The sequence below is a fragment of the Heterodontus francisci genome, chromosome 24, assembly GCF_036365525.1.
Source record: "Heterodontus francisci isolate sHetFra1 chromosome 24, sHetFra1.hap1, whole genome shotgun sequence".
Classification (NCBI taxonomy): Eukaryota; Metazoa; Chordata; class Chondrichthyes; order Heterodontiformes; family Heterodontidae; genus Heterodontus; species Heterodontus francisci.
The window spans coordinates 21942677-21958325 of NC_090394.1; the positions used below are offsets into that span (position 1 = coordinate 21942677).

At 43.6% G+C, this 15649-nt stretch overlaps 2 protein-coding genes across 3 annotated transcripts in view; one reads left to right on the plus strand and one right to left on the minus strand.

Annotated features, from left to right (window-relative positions):
* The window catches only part of eif3ba (eukaryotic translation initiation factor 3, subunit Ba), a 51576-nt gene extending 42406 nt beyond the window's left edge, over window positions 1–9170 (minus strand). Inside the window, exon 1 of the mRNA XM_068055753.1 lies at window positions 9016–9170. Coding sequence (XP_067911854.1) covers window positions 9016–9133 — 118 coding nt within the window. The 5' untranslated portion in view covers window positions 9134–9170. The remainder of the gene's footprint in view (window positions 1–9015) is intronic.
* Window positions 9171–9322: 152 nt separating this feature from the next.
* brat1 (BRCA1-associated ATM activator 1) overlaps window positions 9323–15649 on the plus strand; it is a 40589-nt gene continuing 34262 nt past the window's right edge. The window contains exons 1-2 of one of the 2 annotated variants that reach the window (XM_068055754.1): window positions 9323–9585; window positions 11979–12126. In XM_068055754.1, coding sequence (XP_067911855.1) covers window positions 12000–12126 — 127 coding nt within the window. In that variant the 5' untranslated portion in view covers window positions 9323–9585; window positions 11979–11999. The other variant, XM_068055755.1, reaches the window with a different exon arrangement.

Sequence of the window (15649 nt, forward strand, 5' to 3'; positions counted from 1 at the left end):
ATCAGTGCAAAAGACGAGGCTGAAGCATTTGCAACCATCATCAGCCAACAGTGCCGAGTGGATGATCCATCTTTTTTTTTTATTCATTCATGGGATGTGGGCATCGCTGGCTATACCAGCGTTTATTGCCCATCCCTAATTGCCCTTGAGAAGATGGTGGTGATCTGCTTTCTTGAACCGCTGCAGTACATGTGAGGTAGATACACCCACAGTGTGTTGGGAAGGGAGTTCCAGGATTTTGACCCAGCAACAGTGAAGTTACAGCAATATAGTTCCAAGTCAGGATGGTGTGTCGCTTGGACGGGAACTTGCAGGTAGTGATGTTCCCATGCATCTGCTGCTCTCGTCCTTTGAGTTGGTAGAGGTCGCGGGTTTGGAAGGTGCTGTCGAAGGAGCCTTGGTGCGTTGCTGCAGTGCATCTTGTAGATGGTACACACTGCTGCCACTGTACGTCGATGGTGGAGGGAGTGAATGTTTGTGGATGGTGTGCCAATCAAGTGGGCTACTTGGTCCTGGATGGTGTTGAGCTTCTTGAGTGTTGTTGGAGCTGTACCCATCCAGGCAAGTGGATAGTATTCCATCACACTCCTGACTTGTGCCTTGTAGATGGTGGACAGGCTTTGGGGAGTCAGGAGGCGAGTTACTCGCCGCAGGATTCCTAGCCTCTGACCTGCTCCTGTATTTATATGGCTACTCCAGTTCAATTTCTGCTCAATGGTAACCCCTAGGATGTTGATAGTGGGGGATTCAGCAATGGTAATGCCATTGAATGTCAAGGGGAGATAGTTAGATTCTCTCTTGTTGTATATGGTCATTGCCTGGCGCTTGGCCTCCTCCTGAGGTCTCCAGCATCAGATACCAGTTAAAGGCCGGCTTGGGTCTGCAAATGAAACCTGACCCCAAGCCCGACCAGAGTCCTTTTATTTTTTCTCGCGCCCGACCTGACCCAACCATCAGTTAACCTACCTTCCTTTTTTCACTTGGTTGCTTATCTGCACAAGCTTAAAATAACTATAACAAAACCACCTTTCAAGTCCAAAAAGTACATTAACATTGGAGCTACTAACCGGAGCTGGTGATAGAGCATGACCGAACCAGTCCGGCCTGACCCAAGCCCAAATGCTGCACCCGGAAGCGTGACCCGACCCGAACCCGACACATGCCATCGGGTAGCAATGCTCTAATATCAGTCTTCAACCAATCCGAATCACTCCACGTGATATTAAGAAACAGCTGAAGGCACTGGATACTGCAAAAGGCTATGGTTCTGACAACATACTGGCTGTAGTACTGAAGACTTGTGCTGCAGAACTAACTGCACCCCATGCCAAGCTTTTCCAGTACAGCTACAACATCGGCATCTATCCAACAAAGTGGTCAACTGTCCAGGTATGTCCTGTTCACAAGCAGGACAAATCCAACCTGGCCAATTACTGGCCCTTCATTCTACTCCCGATTATCAGCAAAGTGATGGAAGGTGTCGTCAACAGTTCTATAAAACACCACTTAAACAGCAATAACCTGCTCACTGAAGCTCGGTTTGGGTTTTGCCAGGAGGCGAGAGCGATTGCCCTTGATATCAAGGCAGCGTTTGACTGAGTATGGCATCAAGGAGCCCTAGCCAAATTGAAGTCAATGGAAATCAGGGGAAAAACTCTTCACTAGTTGGAGTCGTACCTACCACAAAGGAAGATGGTTGTGGTTGTTGGAGGTCAATCATCTCAGCCCCAGGAAATTGCTGCAGGAGTTCCTCAGGGTAGAGGCACAACCATCTTCAGCTGCTTCATCAATGACCTTCCCTCCAGCATAAGGTCAGAAGTGGCTACGTCCGCTGATAATTGTATGATGTTCAGCACCATTCGCAATTCCTCAGATACTGAAGTGGTCCGTGTCCACATGCAGTAAGACCTGGACAACATCCAGGTTTGGGCTGATAAGTAGCAAGTAACATTCGTGCTAAATGCATCTCAAACAAAAAGAAATCTAACCATCTCCCCATGACATTCAATGGCACTACCATCCCTGAATCCCCCACGATCAACATCCTGGGGGTTAACACTGACCAGAAACTGAACTAGACCGGCCACATAAGTACTGTGGCTACAAGGTCAGAGACTGGGAAGTCGGTGGTGAGTATCTCACCTACTGACTCCCCAAAGCACGTCCACCATCTACAAGCCACAAGTCAGGAGTGTGATGGAATACTCTCCACTTGCCTGGAGGAGTACAGCTCCAACACTCAAGAAGCTCAACACCACCCAGGAGCAAGCAGCCTGCTTGATTGGCACCCCATCCACCTCCTTAAACATTCTCTTCCTCCACCACCGATGCACAGTGGCAGCGTGCATCATCAACAAGATGCACTGTAGCAACTCACCAAAGCTCCTTACACAGCATCTTCCAAACCCGCAACCTCTACCACCTAGAAGGGCAAGGGCAGCAGATGCGTGGGAGCACACAACCTGCAAGTCCACCTCCAAACCACACACCATCCTGACTTGGAACTATATTGCTGTTCCTTCGCTGTCGCTGGGTCAAAATCCTGGAACTCCCTTTCTTATAGCTCTGTGGGTGTACCTACCCCACATGGACTGCAGCAGTTCAAGAAAGCGGCTTACCACCACCTTCTCATGGGCAATAAATGCTGGCCTGGCCAGCGATGCCCACATCCATGAAATGAATTTAAAAAACACTCAAAACTGAATATACTTCATTGATATAAAGTGGTTTGGGATACCCTGAGCCCATGAGAAATGCTGCATAAATGCAAGTGATTTCTCTTTATCTAGCAGCGACTTACGAAATTGTCACAGCTCGGCTCCTGAAAGCAGGTTACTAGACTATATGATACACACCAAAGGGGAAAATAGAAACCATTCACACAAACAGCAACCACAATGTTATCATGCTTGTAATTGCAAAATCATCAGACCAAGCCTTCCCAGAAAAGCTCATATTCAAGTTGGATCTATGAATTTTGATAAACTCATATTAAACGATCATAAAAACATGTAAATAAGATTCATAAATAAGGCTTCATTGACATTTTACATTTAATCCTGACAATTAGATTGGTATTACATAAACATGAGGAATAGCTCCCCCATCCCAACTGGCAATATTTGCCATCCCTCCAAAGAAATTAATTCCTTTGTGGGGTCCAATTCCATCTGCACAGGTTAGTCTCCAAAGGTGGAGCTCAAGAAGCCAATGAGCAGATATTGGAGAAGTTGAACATGCAGTATTCGAAACTGTGGATGAGCATCACCAGTGGTGGCACAAGGTAAAGGTAAAGACAGGTTCTGAAGAAGGGTCACTGACCCAAAACGTTAAGTCTGCTTCTCTTCCCACAGATGTTGCCAGACCTGCTGAGTGATTCCAGCATTTCTAGTTTTTATTAAAAACAGGTAATGTGGACAAGATATTGGTTTGAAGCACAATTTAGGATTAACCAGGATATCAAGGAAGCACACCCCTGAAGTGAGAAGCAGGGAGGGAGGTGGAGGTGGGGTAGGGGCGGGGGAGTATTACTTTTAAGTGGAGGACAAACAGAATGGCATGGATCTTCCCAAAATGTCTTGGCTCACCTGTGAATTGACATTTGACAAGCGATCTTTTTTTTTTATTCATTCATGGGATGTGGACGTCACTGGCCAGGCCAACATTTATTGCCCATCCCTCATTGCCCTTGAGAAGGTGGTGATGAGCTGCCTTCTTGAACCCCTGCAGTCCATGTGGAGTAGGTACACCCCCACAGTGCTGTTAAAAACGGAGTTCCAGGATTTTGACCCAGCGACATTGAAGGAACGGCGATATAGTTCCAAGACAGGATGATGTGTGACTTGGAGGGAAACTTGCAGATGATGATGTTCCCATGCATTTGCTGCCCTTGTCCTTCTAGTTGGTAGAGGTCGCGGGTTTGAAAGGTGCTGTGCAAGGAGCCTTGGTGCGTTGCTGCAGTGCTTCTTGGAGATGGTACACACTGCTGCCACTGTGCGTCGATGGTGGAGGGAGTGAATGTTTGTAGATGGGGTGCCAATCAAGCAGGTTGCTTTGTCCTTGATGGTGTCGAGCTTCTGCGCCGCAGGATTCCTAGCCTCTGACCTGCTCTTGTAGCCACGGTATTTATATGGCTACTCCAGTTCAGTTTCTACTCAATGGTAGCCCCTAGGATGTTGACAGTGGGGGATTCAGCGATGGTAATGCCACTGAATGTCATGGGGAGATGCTTAGATTCTCTCTTGTTGGAGATGGTCTTTGCCTGGCACTTGTGTGGCGCGAATGTTACTTGCCACTTATCAGCCCAAGCCTGGATATTGTCCAGGTCTTGCTGCATTTTTACACAGACTGCTTCAGTATCTGAGGAGTCACAAATGGTGCTGAACACTGTGCAATCGGCGAACATCCCCACTTCTGACCTTATGACTGAAGGAAGGTCATTGATGAAACAGCTGAAGATAGTTGGGCCCAGGACACTACCCTGAGGAACTCCTGCAGTGATGTCTTGGAGCTCAGATGATTGACCTCCAACAACCACAACCATCTTCCTTTGCGCTAGGTATGACTCCAACCAGCGGAGGATTTTCCACCTGATTCCCATTGACCTCAGTTTTGCTAGGGTTCCTTGATGCCATACCAAGTCAAATGCTGCCTTGATGTCAAGGGCAGTCACTCTCTTGAGTTCAGCTATTTTGTCTATGTTTGAACCAAGGCTGCAATGAGATCAGGAGCTGAGTGGCCCCGGCGGAACCCAAACTGAGCGTCACTGAACAGGTTATTGCTGAGCAAATGCCACCTGATGGCACTGTTGATGACACCTTCCATCACTTTACTGATGATTGAGAGTAGGCTGATGGGGCGGTAATTGGCCAGGTTGGACTTGTCCTGCTTTTTGTGTACAGTACATACCTGGGCAATTTTCCATATTGCAAGGTAGATGCCAGTGTTGTAGCTGTACTGGAACAGCTTGGCTAGGGGCGCAGCAAGTTCTGGAACACAGGTCTTCAGTACTATTGTCGGAATATTGTCAGGGCCCATAGCCTTTGCAGTATCCAGTGCCTTCAGTCGTTTCTTGTTATCACGTGGAGTGAATCGAATTGGCTGAAGTCTGGCATCTGTGATGCTGGGGACTTCAGGAGGAGGCTGAGATGGATCATCAACTCTGCACTTCTGACTGAAGATTGTTGCAAATGTTTCAGCCTTATCTTTCGCACTAATATGCTGGGCTACCCCATCATTGAGGATGGGAATATTCGTGGAGCCACCTCCTCCAGTTAGTTGTTTAATTGTCCACCACCATTCACGGCTGGATGTGGCAGGACTACCGAGCTTAGATCTGATCCGTTGGTTATGGGATCGCTTAGCTCTGTCTGTCGCATGCTGCTTGCGCAGTTTGGCACGCAGATAGTCCTGTGTTGCAGCTTCACCAGGTTGACACCTCATTTTGAGGTATGCCTGGTGCTGCTCCTGGCATGCCCTCCTGTACTCTTCATTGAACCAGGTTTGGTTTCCGGCTTGATGGTAATGGTAGAGTGGGGGATATGCCGGGCCATGAGGTTTGAGTTCAATTCTGCTGCTGCTGATGACCCACAGCGCCTCATGGATGCCCATTTTTGCATTGCTAGATCTGTTTGAAATCTATCCCATTTAGCACGGTGGTAGTGCCACACAACACGAAGAAGGGTATCCTCAATGTGAAGGCGGGACTTCGTCTCCACAACGAATGTGCGGTTGTCACTCCTACCAATACTGTCATTGGACAGATGCATCTGCACAAGCAGATTGGTGAGGACAAGGTCAAGTACATTTTCCCCTCTTGTTGGTTCCCTCACCACCTGCTGCATACCCAGTCTAGCAGATATGTCCTTTAGGACTCGGCCAGCTCGGTCAGTAGTGGTGCAACCGAGCCACTCTTGGTGATGGACAATGAAGTCCCCAACCCAGAGTACATTCTGTGTCCTTGCCACCCTCAGTGCTTCCTCCAAGTGCTGTTCAACATGGAGGAGTACTGATTCATCAGCTGAGGGAGGGCGGTCGGTGGTCATCAGCAGGTGGTTTCCTTGTCCATGTTTGACCTGATGCCATGAGCCTTCATGGGGCCCAGAGTCGATGTTGAGGACACCCAGGGCAACTTCCTCCCTACTGTATACCACTGTGCTGCCACCTCTGCTGGGTCTGTCCTGCCGGTGGGACAGGACATACCCAGGGATGGTGATGGCAGAGTCTGGGACACTGTCTGTCAGGTACGATTCCGTGAGTATGACTATGTCAGGCTGTTGCTTGACTGGTCTGTGGGGCAGCTCTCCCAACTTTGGCACAAGCCCCCAGATGTTAGTAAGGACGACTTTGCAGGGTTGACAGGGCTGTGTTTGCCATTGTCGTTTCCGATGCCTAGGTCGATGCCGGGTGGTCCGTCCGGTTTCATTTCTTTTTATTGACTTCGTAGCGGTTAGATACAACTGAGTAGCTTGCTAGACCATTTCAGAGGGCATGTAAGAGTCAACCACATTGCTGTGGGTCTGGAGTCACATGTAGGCCAGACTAGATAAGGACATTAGTGAACCAGATGGGTTTTTACAACAATCGACAATGGTTTCATGGCTATCATTAGACTAGCTTTTTAATTCCAGATTTATTAATCGAATTCAAATTCCACCTTCTGCTGTGGTGGGATTTGAACCCATGTCCCCAGAGCAATACCCTGGGTCTTTGGGTTACTAGTCCAGTGATAATATCACGCCACTGCATATAGATGTGAGTATGAAGTCGAGGGTACTGAACGTTGCGAATACTCAAGACAATGTCACCAAGGCGCAGTACGTTAATGAGGATAAAGCAGGGCCAAAAGGGAGTACGCACAAAGTGACTATGGGGTGAGCAGAAACCATTACTGCAGATGTGTTGCTACACGGGGGGACAGGAAGGTATGGAACTTAGCTATCATGATCCTAGAGAAGTCAACCACAGAACAGATGCAGCAAAAGAGAGCAGAATTGTTAACCATGGAGAGGTAAAGGAGAATGAGGGGCAACACACCAGAGTTGCAGTCAAAGTGTGCCACTAATGACTTTTAGCCAAGGGCAGTTTCAGTGACATAGACAGTCAGACTGAATGGGGAACAAAGTGGTTAAAAAGGGATACAAACAGAGAGGGGGAATACATTCCATCCTCATCAACATCATATATCTTGATGACAGGAGCAGTTGCTGGATTTTCTTGGGACACTACAAAATCAATAAAATGCATCACGTGTTGTCACACAAATATTCATACTTGTGCAAAAGCAAAATACTGTGGATGCTGGAAATTTGAAATACAAGAAAAACTTGCATTTATGTAGCGCTTTTTGCAACCACCGCATGTCTCAAAGCACTTTACAGCCAATGAAGTACTTTTGAAGTGCGGTCACTGTTGTAATGTAGGAAACGTTGCAGCCAATTTCTGCACAGCCAACTCCCACAAGTAACAATGTGATAATGACCAGATAATATGTTTTTTGTGATGTTGATTGAGGGGTAAATATTGGCCAGGACACCAGGGATAACTCTCTGCTCTTCTTTGAAGTATTGCAATGGGATCTTTAACATCCACCCAAGCAGGCAGATGGAGACTCAGTTTAATGTCACATCTGAAAGATGGCACCTCCGACATGGCAGCACTCCCTCAATACTGAACTGGAGTAGGACTTGACGCGGAACATTGTGACTCAGAGGCAAAAGTGCTACCGACTGAGCCACGGCTGACATGATCAGATGTTCTGACGAAAGGTCATCGACCTGAAACGTTAATTCTGTCTCTCTCTCCACAGATGCTGTCTAACCTGCTGAGTATTTCCAGCATTTTCTATTTTTATTTGTATTTGAAGCATATTCATCAGCTATCAGGAATGCCACAACAACCAAACAATTCAACTCCAATTAATGTTTCTGGTGAGACCATTCATCATTCTGAATCATTAATAAATTATACATAAAGTATCTTTAGTACGATCTGAAACATGAATACATCTTTCTCTTTTGCACGATCAGACTTACTATAGATTTCAAGTATTTTGTTTTATATCAGATTTTCTACCTTTGCAACATCTGCAATCAGACTAGTCATCTTACAACAACCTGTGACAAAATAGCATTTTCAATGTTTCATGGCAGAACTTTTCAGAACAAAACCAAATCAACCTTTCTTTTACCGAAGAAGGGTCACTGACCCGAAACGTTAACTCTGCTTCTCTTTCCACAGATGCTGCCAGACCTGCTGAGTGATTCCAGCATATGTTTTTGTTTCTTTCTTTTACCTCATTGAACATGTTGTGCATATAAAGGATCCTGTATACCATGGTTCCATTCCCCAAACGGCTTTAAAAAAAGTGTACACTACATTTCAAGTAAAAGCAATTTTGATTTTTTTTTGTGCCTTTGCAATTATGTATACTACTTCTAGTACATACAATGACAACTGAGGGTATACTTCATTAGGTTCAAATCGCAACTTGTTCCCCTATAATTCACACTTCTAACTGAACAAGTCAACTAGAGAGTACTGATTTGAAATGAATCGAATCATATTTTAAACAAAATTCATAAAAATTTTGCTTATATTAAAAGTTAGTGTCCTCCCTTGATTAAATGAAAAATTATAATTGCTACCTTCACTTAGTGATGCATCATTAACTTACACTGCCCTATGCAGGTTGTTTTTTTAAAAAATTAAACATATTTTAGTCTAGAGCAGGACAAACTATCTAATATATGCTAACAACTAATAAGTGCCACTCTACATAAACGACCACAAAGTCTGTGTGGCCCAGATCAATAAGATGTGCGCCGCCCAGTCTGAAAGCCAGTCTGCCATAAACTGGACAGTGTCCCTGGTTCCCCAAAGCGGCTCCCGGGCCCAGGCTAGGCCCCAGGCTCCAATCACTTCCAAACGCACATGGACTCAGGTCTAAACCGCGACCAGCTCTTCCTCCCCTGCGTCAAAAATAATAACACCCGACCCCTTTTGATTTTCCTTTACCCTCGTCGGAGATGTCATCCACGAAGCCCTCAGGGTCGCTGAAGCCTTCCTCCGGCTCTTCCACCTCTGCCACCTCATCCTCAACCTCCCGGGCCTCGCCATCGCTCGTCTCCTTCATCCTCCTCTCACTCGGCGGCCGGAAAAAGAAAGAGCGAGCGAGCAGGGCGCGCGAACCAGCAGCGAGACGGCGTGCGCGTCCCCGAGGGGACAGCGTGCGCGGAGCCGTTCGCGGTCACGCCGACCTGCCTCTTCCAAAACATTCGGAAGGGGTGAAATCATTAACATGTAGAAAGGATCAGAGCGAAATGACAATTGTTGAACTACAGTCCCGTTACATGTATCTTATTACTCATGTAAATAAGCTCAGTAGGCTGCTGCGGAGCTGGAAATGGATACCTTTATTGAGTGTTTGTTCTGGAACAGGCTGCCTCCTCCCCTTTGGATCATCTTTAGTACAGTCCGAAGGGAGCCTCACATGTCATGGCGAAGGAGAAAGGAGCCGGCGGTGACTCTGCTTCCTTACTGACCCTATTAATCCGCTCTCCACTTCAGCCAGATTATTAACTAAAGGTTCTTTTTAAATAAAATCTCCATCCTCTTCCCCCACCCCGTATCTGTCATTTTACGGCAGTTGGTGTTGTGGCGTAGGGTTGGATTGGGAGGCCTGAGTCCGCTCTCTGCTCAGGTTCCAGCGGCTCCCAGCTCTGGTCAAATACTGCAGTGTGTGTGTGGGCCTGAGCACCGCATGACAATGCCTGTATACTTTCATCTTGTCTTAGCTTTTGATTTGCTTTATTACCTGGAATTATATAGTATGTAACGTACAGAAACAGGCCATTCAGCCTTATTGATCAGTGTCGGTTATCCTCCATACCAGCTTCCTCCCACTCCTCTTCCATCTAAACCCATCAATATATCCTTCTATTCCTTTTTCCCTCATGTACTTATCCAACTTTCCTTTAAATGCATCTATGCCAATCGACTCAACTACTTGTGGAAATGAGTTCCACGTTCTACCCGCTCTGGGTAAAGAAGTTTTTTCCTCAGTTGCCTGTTAGATTTATTAGTGACTATCTTATATTTATGGCCCCATGTTTTGGTCTCCCACACTAGTGAAAGCATCAACGTTAACTCTGCTCTTGAGCTGGGACAGCCCTTGGAACCTAGAACCTTCCTTTCTTCATGAAAGGTTATCGAACTGAAATGTTAACTGTCTCTCCACAGATGTTGCCTGAGCTGCTGAGTATTTCCAGTATTTTCTGTTTATATTTCAGATTTCCACCATCTGCAGTATTTTGCTTTTCCCTTTCCTTAACATGGTATTTGTTAAAGGAGAGGTGTTCATTAGCTCTCCCATTGGTACAGACGCATCAGTCTTCAAAGTAGTACATTTTCAGTTAGATCTTATTATCTGTAATTAGTACTCACAGTTTCTATTTTGTATTTTACAAAATAGTAACTGAATACCTATCTTACAGTCTTACTAACGTTCCATTTAAATATGTAACAAAAACATATTTCATATACTTAGAACAAAGATATTCTGAAATCATGGAATTCTTACTGTTACTTTTCCCCCATCTATGCACTTGGGCTAAATTTGGTGCTGAGATTAAAGTTTAATAAATTCACTTTTCTTTTTTAACCATAAGAAAACCTGGTGTGCTCATTTCTTTGCCTTATATTTGGAAAGCTGTGAACAAGGATTCACCAAAGGGGTGCTCAAAGCACAGTGTGTTTAAATTAACCCCTGTTACAATAAGACCAGGTAAAGACAACAAAAGACCCCTAGACACCTTTCCCACCTGGTCATAACACTGGATTACAATTCACCACTTTGTCCTTGTGTTTCTGTGTTCCAGAATTCTATGCTAAAAACAATTCACCTTGCTATCTCCCTCACTATGTTCAAAATCCTCTGTAAAACCCATCTCTGACTGAAATTTTGGTTTCTTCATTTCTTCCTCCAAATCTCTTTTTTTACTTCGTATTGCCCAGCTGTTCAACATGGAGATAGATGCTTTGCTTACACTGGAACATTAGTTTAATGCCAGCTGTTGCATTGCTGTGTGTTTTCATTATGCTCATGCTCGGTACATTGTACACTTTTTGAAAGCTCTGAAATTTAAAACAAAAATTTATCTTTTCTGTCAAAAGTTAGAAAATCCTAACTGAATACTTGCATTTATCACATTTAATTGACAGTCACATCCTTGGTCTCTCATTAAAACAAAATGTCTATAAATGCTTTATATATGGCTGCAGGTATATTTGATTCTTAAATGTCCTCTGCCAATAGTCCTCACCATTTTATCCATTTTATTTGCAACGGAACAATGAGTACAAGTTACAAGAACAGAAAATGCTGGAAATACTCAGCACGTCTGGCAGCATCTGTGGAGAGAGAAACAGAATTAGCAATGTTTCAGGTCAATGATCCTTCGTCAGAACTGGGTCATCGACCTGAAATGTTAACTGTCTCTCCACAGATGCAGAGTATTTCCAGCACTTTCTGATTTTGTTTCAGATTTCCAGCATCCGTAGAACTTTGCTCTTTTATTAATGAATACAGGTTGTTGAAGTGATATTGGGTAGAAAAGAAAACTTACACTGTACCACTTAAAAAGTGGCCAAAAGTTGAAATCTAACTTGTTAAGTGTCTGAAATAAGTATTTACTTTGATATTCAGCAAAATAGGCATTAAGAAATCATCATAACTATTAGAAATATGTAAATAATTTACTATCCTGAAGGTGGAACTAAGTATCAATAAATTGTATTTGATTAATTGTTTTTGAATATAAGTTTTTTGGAAAATAACTAATTTTCTGCAGTGTAATATGCTAAGTAGGATATGCTAGGAGCATATTTAAAGATGTTCGTAATGTTCTTGGGTAAGCACATAGTAATATATTTGTAGACAATCAAAAGCAGGAGGATTTACATTTTTGTTTTTTTTCCAGAGAAGTTGTCATAGTTGGAGAATGGAAAGTGAGTATGTGGAGCTGCTGCCCCGTGTTTGTGCAGTGTTAGGAGACATCAGGCAGTCAGTTGTTGATGATACCTGTTTGGAGAAACTACTTGATTGCTTCCAGACAATAACAAGAAATGGTAACTGTATTATCAGTTTTTTTTAACATGATTAGCTCAACCAGCATTATGATATCATTTAGTTTTGTATAATTTTAATACATTTTTGTACATATCAAGGTAAAATTAGCACTGGAGAATGTTGCAGTTTGTACTTTTAAAACAATTGTTATCTATTCTACAGCCGCAGTACTTCTTAGTATTAACCTTTTTCTCCAATAATGGGACTTTTTTTTCCAAGTTCCCGATCAGCCATCCTTGAGAAATTCCCATGTGAAGTTTCCAAATTGTGCATTATAATAGACATTGAAAATTAATGCGAGATCCGATTATTTTTAGTTAAAGATGGTTCCTAAGATCTCCCTGACACTTTTCAGTAACATGTATATGATTCTGAATTAAGAATCAAGATGTTATTGCCACAAACAAGAATCTTGCTAGCCAACATATTTGGACTCCTGTTACGGTGATCGAAGTTTGACTTACAGTTTCATTCGGCATCCTCATTCATCTGCCTGGCTGCCTTATTTTTAGTTACCTAGGGGACATATGTGCATCAAGCACAAATATGTTATAGTATCATTTGTGTAATAAATTGTGTCACCACCAAACAGATGGCTAACTCCCTATTGGCGCAACTGATTTGTCATGAACCTGTTTTTGGGAATTATGCGGTATGTCTTTAAGACAGCAAAGAATCAGTACTGTTTTCAGAACAAGCAGGCTTTAGGAGTTACCGAGCAGGTGCATTCTGAGTGCCGTTGGATACAACCATACAGAGTGGAAGAACCAGCCAGCTTCAAATGTGCATCGTGGTTGCCTCGGATATAGCCATTCAGAGACTGAGAACAAGATATACAATGTTGCCATTGACTTTTGAAACTAGCTGAAAAACTGGCTTTTGCAGAGACAGGTAACAGACACAGACTGTTCTGCCAGCACGTTCTAAAGGAAATAGCACAGCTCTCCCTCTGTCTATTTAAACCATATTTATTATACTCCTTCAAAATTGTAAAGCAGCTTCAAGCTTAAAAGAAAATAACCAATTACTTTAACTACTGAACGGTAATTGCTGCGTTCATTGCTGGAGAAGAAGAGCAACACTTCAACTGCCGAACTAGACTGCTGACTGTCCTACTGTTGAAGAGCCTTTTTTTTCCCCCATCGGACAACTGCAAAGACTTCAAGCAACCTTGGACCGTTTCTACATTGGGAAGATTCCACTTCGGCAGGAGTGTAAATCTGCTAGGACTTTGCTTTTTTTAAAATGTTTTTTATATCTTAATAGTGTTTAAGAATTTAGTTTTCTCTAATAAACAGTTAATTTTTTGATCTAAAGATACCTGATTTGGTTCGCCTCATTCGGGGGGTTAATAGATTGTTCAATTCGGCTGTGGTTTTCTTTAATTTGGAAAATTTAAAGTAATAAGTTAGGCGATCTGTGGAGTGATAGGACTGAATTGACAGTGCTTTGCACCCACCACAATCAGAATCATATATTTTGTTTGGAGGCTTTGTCTTGAGCGGTCGTGTCGTAACATATTAATTGGGGGCTCGTCCGGGATGGAATCATATTTTAATTAGGTGCCTCGCCTCTGGGATCAAAATCAGAATAATTTGGAGGGCTCGCATTTGGGATCATATTAATTACTCGTCTCTAGGATAACATATTTAAATTAGTGTCTTGTTTCTGGCATCATATTAATCTCTCTCGCGTTTGCTATCTTAGCAATTGGAAACTCAATTGTTGGGATCTAAATCTAACACCAATTGCAAAGAAAATAAAAGAACCAGGTCTCTTGTATAATAGGGTACAGTCTATACCATTGTAATGGCGTTTGTGGTTGCAGCAGAGTTTTTGGGAAAACAGAATGTTTCCCAGAGTGACTTGATAACATTAAGAACAGATTAAAAGAATTGACAGCAAAATTGGGGTTGGAATTGAAATTAGGTGCCAAAAAAGCAGAGATAATTGACATAATAGCTGAACATCTGGAATTAATTGAAGAAGATGATGATGAAGGGGAGTACGAGCAGCAAGAAAGTTGTAGGTCAAAGAGTGATGCAGTGGTATTAGCGAGGATTCATTTAGAAATAAGAAAACTTGAACTTCAGAGAGAAAGTGAAAGAGAAGAGAGGGAATTTGTTAAAAGAGATGGAATTAAGATAAAGGGGTAGTCTTAAATCCAGGGAAAATTCGGGTTAGGAAGACTCTGAATACAGCTCAGGACCCAGCGAAAAGTTGTTTAAATTTATACAGGCGCTTCCTAACTTCGAGGAAAGGGACATGGAGGCATTTTTCAATTCTGTTGAGAAAATAGCCAAACAGATGAAATGCCCAAAAGAAAGCTGGACACTGCTTATGCATGGCAGATTGGTAGGCAGAGCTCATGAAGCTTATGCCATGCTTCCTGAAGAGGCGTCTGCAGATTATGAGATGGCAAAAAAGGCTATTCTCGCTGTGTATGAGTTAGTCCCTGAAGCTTGCTGTCAGAAGTTTAGGAACTTACGGAGTAAAGGTCTGCAAAGGAAACCTGACCCGAGCCCGAATGCCGGACCCGGACGTGTGACCCGACCCGACCTGAACCTGACACATGCCGTCGGGTCCCTTCGGGGTCGGGTCGGGTAGCAAGCCTTTATTATGGAGATTGGCTGCGCAGACGTATTTAGAATTTGAGAGGATGAAGCAAATTACATTTGACCGTTAGATACGGGCGTTAAAGATCGAAACCACATATGAGAACCTTCAAGAATTGATGCTCTTAGAAGAGTTTAAAAACTCCATTCCTTCAGTAGTGAGAACTCATATAGATAACCTGAAAGTTTTGAAAGCTAGGCAAGCAGCAGAAATTGCTGATGATTTTGTCCGTCACCCCCATAAACCCGAGAAGGATAGAAATTGGGAGAGTGAAAGGAAGGCAAGCAGCCGGGGACAAGAAGGAACAGCTGGGAATGCCCCAGGATCACCATCTCAGGTCAGAAAGGAAGGTGCTGAGGGTAGAAGTGAAGTTCGCAAGCCAAAGTGTTATCATTGCCACAAAATCTTCATTCAGAGTGCTGGAAATTGCGAGGTAAACCCATAGGACTTGTTGGGGTACGCAAAGTTAGTGCAGAGGAAAAAACTATGACTGAGAGTACAGCAGACCAGGCTATAATTTTAACGACAGCTGTGAAACCAGATACTAAAACTAAAATAGTTTTAAGAATAAAATACCTGAGAGTTATAATGAATTTCTGTCAAAGGGGAGAGTAAGTCCATATCCTGTAAGTGAGGCTGGAAAACCTATCATTATACTCGGACACAGGAACAACCCAAACACTCTTGCTGAAGAAAGATATAAGGTTTCCACCAGAGAGCGCCCTGAATGCTAAAGTTTTAGTTAATGGAATTGACGGGGCATATATACCTGTACCTTTGTATAAAGTATGCCTAGAAAGTGACAATATCTGGGATAGTAATTGTGGGCATTGTCCACAGTTTGCCAGTAGAAAGAATTGATCTACTCCTAGGGAATGCTTTGGCCAGATCAAAAGTATCAGTTTC